Source organism: Pristis pectinata, chromosome 7, assembly GCF_009764475.1.
Source record: "Pristis pectinata isolate sPriPec2 chromosome 7, sPriPec2.1.pri, whole genome shotgun sequence".
Taxonomy (NCBI): Eukaryota; Metazoa; Chordata; class Chondrichthyes; order Rhinopristiformes; family Pristidae; genus Pristis; species Pristis pectinata.
In genome coordinates this window covers 38,071,717-38,079,793 of record NC_067411.1, presented here as the reverse complement: position 1 = coordinate 38,079,793, position 8,077 = coordinate 38,071,717, and the positions used below count along the sequence as shown (strand labels likewise).

Sequence of the window (8,077 nt, the reverse complement as noted above, 5' to 3'; positions counted from 1 at the left end):
CACATTTAGAGTACTGTGTGCAATTCTGGTTGCCACATTAGAGGAAGGATATGGAGGCTTTGGAGAGGGTGCAGAAGAGGTTCACCAGGATGCTGCCTGGATTAGAGTGTATTAGCTATAAGGAGAAGTTGAACAAACTTAGATCGTTTTCCCTGGGACATCAAAGGCTGAGGAGTGACTTGATAGAAGTATATAAAACTGCGAGAGGCATAGATAGGGTAGGTAGTCAGTGTCTTTTTGCCAGGGTAGAAATGTCAAATATTTGAGCGCATAGGTTTAAGGTGAGAGGGAGAAGTTCAAAGAAGATTTACAAGGCAAGTTTTTTTTATACAGAGACTGCTGGAACGTGCTGCCAGGGGAGGTCGTGGGAGCAGGTATGACAGCAACATTTAATATGTATTTAGACAGACACATGAATGTGCAGGGAATGGAGGGAGACAGACCATGTGTAGGCAAATGGGATTAGTTTAGATTGGCATCATGGTCGGTACAGACATTGTGGGCCGAAGGGCCTGTTCCTGTGCTGTGTTGTTCTATGTCCTAATTGGCAACACTTGGGCATCACCTCATTAATCCTTCTTTGGGGACAAGTTGTTGGAATGCAGTAACACACCCATAAGCTCCTTTGAAAACAGATTTGGACAGCCAGTGGCCTGAGCTTGCTTGGGAGGTCCAAGCTTCCTCTGCAGAACTCATACACTGAGTGGCTTCTGCCTGAGCGGTAGTAGAAGCGGTGACCTCCGCCATCACGCTCTGCCCAGTGGTTGGGTTTACAAGTGTTAACTTGGACCTGGCCACCATTTCCTTGAAAGAATGATGGGATTCAAGCTTCACGCTAACCTGTGTGTACAGCTGGGTAGCTGGACTCTCTCTGATCCTTGACATTGTATGCAGGCTTCCTGGACCTTGTCCCAAACAAATCTATATATTTACTTATCTGCCATATTTGGAGGCTTCCCTACCATATTTCTCATCTGCTCCTGCAGGGCAGGACTATTGTGAGACTTCCCTCTTCGGTGAGCTTTGTTTTCCCCCAGTCTGGTGAAAGTCCATTCATGCCTATTAACTCCTCATATGCTAATCCCGCCCCTCGACCCAGCCTCTACGCTCCATGGCATGACATTTTCTGAGCTGGTGACAGATTAGGTGAGGAGGGCATCGTTTTCCTTATCCTCTTGTGGCTCAGCAGTTGGAGCCTGACTAACTGAGAAATCCTGCAAGGTTGAAAGCAGAAGGGAGCAAGGGCGAGGTGTTGGTGAGGAGTTACCAGGTTACTTAATACAACACTAACAAGGCCCTTTGGGTCCATGCTGCTTCCACACATGTAAGAGACCCAGGCTAAAACCACCTGGATACTCCAAATTAGAAGGGATGCTTGGCGGAGGGTGAAGGGAGATGCAGGAAGACACATTAGGTTTGAGCATGCTGCTACCTTCAGTCAGTGCTACCCTCCAAATGGTTCTATGGCAGCCAAGCCAACAATGGCTGCTGCTGCTGTTGGTATGCATTGTGTTCCAACTTCTCCTGCAAGAGAGCCAGAACTGTGCCGCAATGTATTTGGATGTCATGCCCTATGTGATTGAATAGATGTGAATATATGTAAGCTATGGGAGGTATGTGTGAGCATTGTAATAGTGGTAAGTGTATAAGGGTGCCAAGTACCACATAAGTATGAGGTAACTGATGTGATGATTGTTAGTTAGTGTTTGTGAATAATGGGAGTATAGAGCATTGAGCAGTGTGTGAGTTTGGTGCTGCAATTAGAGTCATACCACACAGAAACAGGCCCTTCGGCCCAACTGGTCCATGCCGACCCAGATACCCATCAAAGCTAGTCCCATTTGCCAATGTTTGGCCTGTAGGCTTCTAACCCTTTCCTATCCATTCAAAAATTGCCTCAACCACTTCCTCTGGCAACTCATTCCACATACATACCACCCTTTGCATAGGAAAGTTGCCCCTCAAGTTCCTACTAAATCTTTCCCCTCTCACCTTAAACCTATGCCCTATAGTTCTTGATTCCCCAACCCTGGGAAAAAGACTGAGTGCTTTCATCCGATTTATGCCCCTCATGATTTTATACACCTCTATAAGATCATCACTCAATCTCCTACGCTTCAAAGAATAAAGTCCTAGCCTGTCCAACCTCTCCTTACAACTCGGTCCTTTAAGTCCTGGCAACATCCTTATCAATTTTGTTTGCACTCTTTCCAGTTTAGTAACATCTTTCCTATTTTCCCTTTCCTTTATCACACACGATTGGGAGACGGTGTTGGTTTATGTGTTCATTAACTTTCTTTTGGTGTTGCATTCAGACCCTGGGTGACCTTGTCAGCAGTCTCCTGCCACAGGTACCATTTATGGATGCTGAGGACTTCCTGAGCCAATTTTCCCTTCTGCCACTTTGACCAAGGCATTGAGAACATTGCTGAAAATCAGGGATTTTTTTTTTGTCAGCACTCTGTGGAGCTTCACTTGGAGACGGTCACCACCTTTGTCTCTTCGAACAGGGCATGCTTGGCCAGCTCTCCGGGCAGCATCAGGTGCACGATGGTCTGGATCTCCTGGGAAGTGATGGTCAACCACTTGTAATTGGCCAAATGGGAATCCTTGCTCGCAATGCACTCAAAGATATCATTCATGAACGAGTTCGTGATGCTCATGGCCTTGGATAAGATGCAAGTGTCGAAGTGAAGCTGCTTCATCACTTTGTAGATGCAGATAGCATAAGTCTCTTTCCTCGGCCTCTTTTGCTTCTTGCCACCCTTGGCTTGTGCTCTGGACATGGCTTTCTTGGCACCCTTCTTGGGAGCTTTCCCCAGCTCAGACATTTCTCCAGTCAACTTCAAAACCAGAAAATCAGGGGGCCCGTTCCCATCCCTGATCTGTCATGGATTGACACAACCTTCCCAAAGCTGTGAAGTGATTTCCAGGAATAGCTGCTCCTTTAAGAGATGAAGGCAAGACCTCACTCAGCGGATAACTTGCTTCAACTGGTATTAGCAACTTCCAAGATTATGCTGAGGATTGCCATTACAATCTGAGTACCACCACTACTTTCCCATTATCCATGGGCCTTTCTGAGTGACATGTCAATTTAATGCTAGTTAATGCTGAATTAATTATGGACATCCTACACTAACACCCACTTGTTCAATTTACATGGATAAACCAGCTGAGATTAATGAGTGAGTTTACATTCTAATTCTCATTCCTCTTTACCATTCCTTGCACTGAGTTTTGATGAATCAAAACAGGTACCAAAGACTGGAGACAAAGACCTCCATTCCCTCTGCTTCCAATCAGACAGATACTTTCCAAATAAAACTAAAATAGCAACTGAGAGCTTGTCTATTTACTTCTGGGGTGAGGCAGCCTCAGTTAAAAGCAGAACAAGAGACACAATGGCAGAATACAAGTAATGAGCTATGACAACAAGAGCTGTTAAACAAGTCAGAGTGTTCACCCGCCAAACTGTAGAAACTACCCAGCCTCTTCTTGCCATTTTATTTTCCCGCAATCTCAAACTGGGATGTCATCTTGCTAAAAGAGCAGCTTTGCCACCTTTTTAGTCAGCCACAACCCACAGGGAACAATGTCATTAAAATAGTAGATCATTAAATAATTGCCTTAGTTTTAGGCCCTAATTCTGGAATCCCGCTGTAATACATCTTTAAAACTAAGCTTTTCTAATATTTCCTTATGTGATTCAGTGTTAAATTCTGTCCAATATTGCTCCTGTGAAGCTACTCAGGTCAGTTTACTGTGCTAAAGGCACTATACAAATGCAAATTGTTGTTGTTGCTGTGTTATACGACTGGCTATCTCTGTGGTGCATGTTGTGGAAGGTTTCAAGCATATCAGGCGCTCAGCCCCAAAGGTACAGGTAGAACAATGGAGCAGGGAGAGACATCTTAGAGTGATCCTACTCCCTATTCCATCTAAAGCAAGACAAGCTTAAACTGTGATGACATCCTTGGCTAGGCCCAGAGGCACACCCACGAGGAGGTCCTCAAACCTGCCCATCTACTCATAACCTTCACACATCTGGCAGCCAATGATCACAAGTGTGGCAATGAATTAGGAAGGTGTGACTCAGCCAAATTCTTATAATAGCCTTGCCTTCAAGTCTATGCTTCATCAGGTGAGATTCCTTGCTGGAACAAAGCCACACAAGACTACTGCTGAGAACTCCTAACCTGATCGGTTACTAGATCAGATAACCAGGACTGTGTTCTTGCAGACAGCCTCACCCTCTTGCGTCTGAACCTGACAACCTTGAGAGAAATGGTAGCGTTCCTTTCATTCATATAATGCAACATTACAAAGTGATGCAGGACAGAAGGCCAATTGGCCCATTGTGCGAGTGTCAGCCCTTTGAAAGAGCTCTTTGATTTGTCTCACTCCCCCTCCTCATTCCCTGGAGCTGTGCATTTTTCCTTGCAGGTGATTATCCAGTTCCCTTGTAAGACTTCTGATTGAATCTGTTGCCTCTGCCCTTTCAGGCTATATTTAAAAAAAATCCTCATCTCTCACTTGGGTCTTTTGCATATCATCTCAAATCTGTGCCCTGTGGTTACTGACCCTTCTGCCACTAGAGTTTCTCCTTATTTATTCTACCAAAATTCTTCATGATTTTAAGTAGCTCTATTAAATGTCTCCTCCCCTGTAACGAGTAAAATCAAATGTACAATATTTCAGGCGGGGATATACCAAATAGACTTTCAAAACTGCCTTACAATGAAGGTATTTTAATCATTATGACTGAACTGTAACATGATTCCTATCACAGTCAGGAATGGTCCGCTTCTCTTCTTGAAGGTATAATTATATGCAATGCATAACTAAAGGTTAAAATTAAAACGCATGTTGATTCAAGTGGGATGGACCCACTGCGACACAATGATCAAACATTCTGCTCAGTTCTGCAACCATCTGGGATGATGTTGATTGTGATATTGGACCAATATTCTGGTCTTTTTTTGTCTGATAAGAAAGTAAGAAATAGGAGGAGGTGTAGGATATTTGACCCCTCAAGCCTGCTCTGCCATTAAATAAGATCATAGCTGATCGTTTGAGAGAAACATAGGACTGAAGATGCTGGAATCTAGATGAAAAACACTATGATGCTGGAGGAACTCAGTGGGCCAGGCAGCATCCGTGGAGAAAAGCAGGCGGTCAACGTTTCAGGTCAGGACACTTCTTCAGGACCTTCGTGAATAAGGGTCCTGACCCGAAACATTGACCGCCTGCTTTTCTCCATGGATGCTGCCTGGCCTGCTGAGTTCCTCCAGCATCATAGTGTTTTTATAGCTGATCTTTCACCTCTGCAGTACTTTCCTGCATTGAACCCATATCCCTTGATTCCTTTAATATCCAAAACCTATCACTCTGTCTTAACTATATTCAGTGAGTGAACCTTCACAGCCCTCTTCAGTAGAGAAATCCAAACATTCACTACCGTCTAGGTGAGGAACTTTCTTAATCTCTCCTTCTCGAATGGCCGACCCCTTATTTTGAGTGTGAATCTAGTTCTGGATACCCCAGCTAGGAAAAACATCATCCATGCATTTACCCTGTCAAGTTCCTTAACAATCTTGAAAGCACAAGAGACTGCAGATGCTGGAATCTGGAGCAACAATCTGCTGGAGGAACTCAACGGGTCGAGCAGCATCTGTGGGGCGAGAGGAACTGTCAACGTTTCTACCATGAGGGACCTTGTTGAATACTTTACTAAAGTTCATGTAAACAACATTACTGCCTTACCTCTTCAATCATCTTTGTCACGTCCCCAAAAAACTCAATCAAGTTTGTAAGACATGACCTCCCCTGCACAAAGCCACACTGATTATCTCTAATCCCGCTGTTCTATAACTTGCTTGATTATCCCTGTTGCTCTTCTTAAACAAAGGAACAACACTAGCTATTCTCCAATCCTCTGGGACCTTGTCTATAGTTAAGGTGGGTACAAAGATCTCTGTCAAGGCCCTGGCAATCTCATCACTTGCCTCTTTCAATAATCTGGGGTAGATCCCATCAAGTCTTGGAGATTAATCCACCTTAATGTTCTTCAAGAGACCCAACACCTCCTCCTTCTTGATATCAACATGCCCTAGAATATCAGTATACCCCTCCCTGATCTCACTATCCTTCATGTCCTTCTCCTTGGAGAATACTGAAGTGAAGCACTTATTTAGTACCTCGCCCACTTCCTCTGGATCCAGGCATAAACTGCCTACTTTGTCCTTGAGTGGTCATACCCCCTCCCTTGTTAGCCTTTTGTTTTTAATGTATGTATAAAATGCCATGCGATTTTCCTTAAACCTACTCACCGAGGACACTTCATGGTTCTTTTTAGCACTCATGACTCCCTGTTTAAGTTCTTTCCTGCTTCCTATATATTCCTCAAGGGCCCTATCCAGTTTCAGCTTCCTAAACCTTACATATGCTTCCTTTTCCTCTTTGACTAAATTTGCAACATCTCTCATCATCCAAGTTTCCTGAACCTTGTCATCCTTGTTTTTATCCTCACAGGAACACGTTGGTCTTGAATTCTGAGCAGCTGGCCTTTAAACGACTCCCATGTGTCAGATGTGGACTTACCCACTAACAGCCACTCCCAATCTACTCTCCCCAGCTCCTGCCTAATACTGTTGTAATTAGCCTTCCCCCAATTTAGCACTTTTCCCCAAGGTCCAGTCTTATCCTTATCCATAACAACTTGAACACTTAAGGAATTATGATCACTGTTCCTAAAATGTTCTCCCACTAAAACTCTGATCACCTAGCCAAGCTCCTTTCCCAATACAATGTCCAGTATGGCTCCTTCCCTGGTTGGACTACCTACACAATGTGTCACAAAACCCTCCTGAATGCACCTAGCAAATTCTGCCCCATCTAAACCTCTAGCACTAGGGGAGTCCCAGTCAATATTGGAGAAATTAGCATCACCGACTACAACAACCCTGTTGCTTTTTCATCTTTGCATTACCTGCCTACATATCTGTTTCTCTAACTCCCACTGGCTATTATGAGGCCTGAAGTATAACCCCATCATAGTGATTGCACCTTTCTTATTCCTGTACTATGTTGCCTCACTGGATGAGCCCTCCAGGATGTCATCTCTAAGTTGTTTCCTGAAATGTGGACACACTGCCTTTCCCATTGCATTCCACACAGGCTTTTAACCATTGTCCCATGCATCTCTGTAAAGATGTTCATCACTATATATGTAGGGAAGGAAGGTTGGGTAAGGGGATATAGGAATAATTTGGTGGTGAAGATGCGGCCAACATGGTGTGGGACAGGAATAATGGACCATCTATTCTCATGAAACATGCATCCCAACTTTTAGCAAGCATGGAGTAAGTATTTGTTCCTGAAATATATTCTGAAGTGTTGTGTAAAATTCAAGATATTTCATAATCCTAGAACTGAGCCAGTGGGCATTAATATAAAACAAAATAGAAAATGCTGGAGATACCCAGCAGGTCAGGCAGGGTTAACGAAGGTGGATAAAAAGTCAACATTTTAGGTCAATGACCCTTCAGCAGGACTTGTACTAGATTTCCAGAATCTGGAATTTTATGCATTAATGTAAACAGCACAGGACACTTATGATGCATCAGTCAAGCTAATGGATTAACACTCTGGTAAGTATTAAACTTGGCATGAACTGACTGTCTTGGTGTTGTAGATAAGAAAATGGAAGGGCAATTCATTTACATGAAACCCACACACTAATAATTTATATTATAAATTTAACTCTGACAATCCTTATAAAATCCATGAACTCCTCAGCAGTGGGGCTCTAGTGTAATGATTCCACCACAGGACAATGTGTTTTCGTGAGTTATTCTTTTAACATCACCAGGGAAGCCCAAAGCATTCACAGCCAATGAATTTGTTTATGAGGTACGGTTTTGCAGACAATTCGTGGACAACAAGGTCCTGTAAACATCAGTTAGCTTAATACTCTGCTTCTCTGGTGTTGATTAAGCATTGAATGTTGCTTAAAGCACTTAATTACTGAAAACCAATAGACAAGTAGTTCTTTTCAGATGATGCAGTTGGTTGT

General features: G+C 43.5%; 1 protein-coding gene across 1 annotated transcript; it reads right to left on the bottom strand.

Annotated features, from left to right (window-relative positions):
* Window positions 1-2,471: 2,471 nt before the first annotated feature.
* Window positions 2,472-2,786, bottom strand: LOC127572710 (histone H2B type 1-B-like). Its single transcript, XM_052020238.1, has one exon. It carries the CDS (start codon window positions 2,784-2,786, stop codon window positions 2,472-2,474), a length of 315 nt encoding a protein of 104 aa, XP_051876198.1.
* Window positions 2,787-8,077: the final 5,291 nt, after the last annotated feature.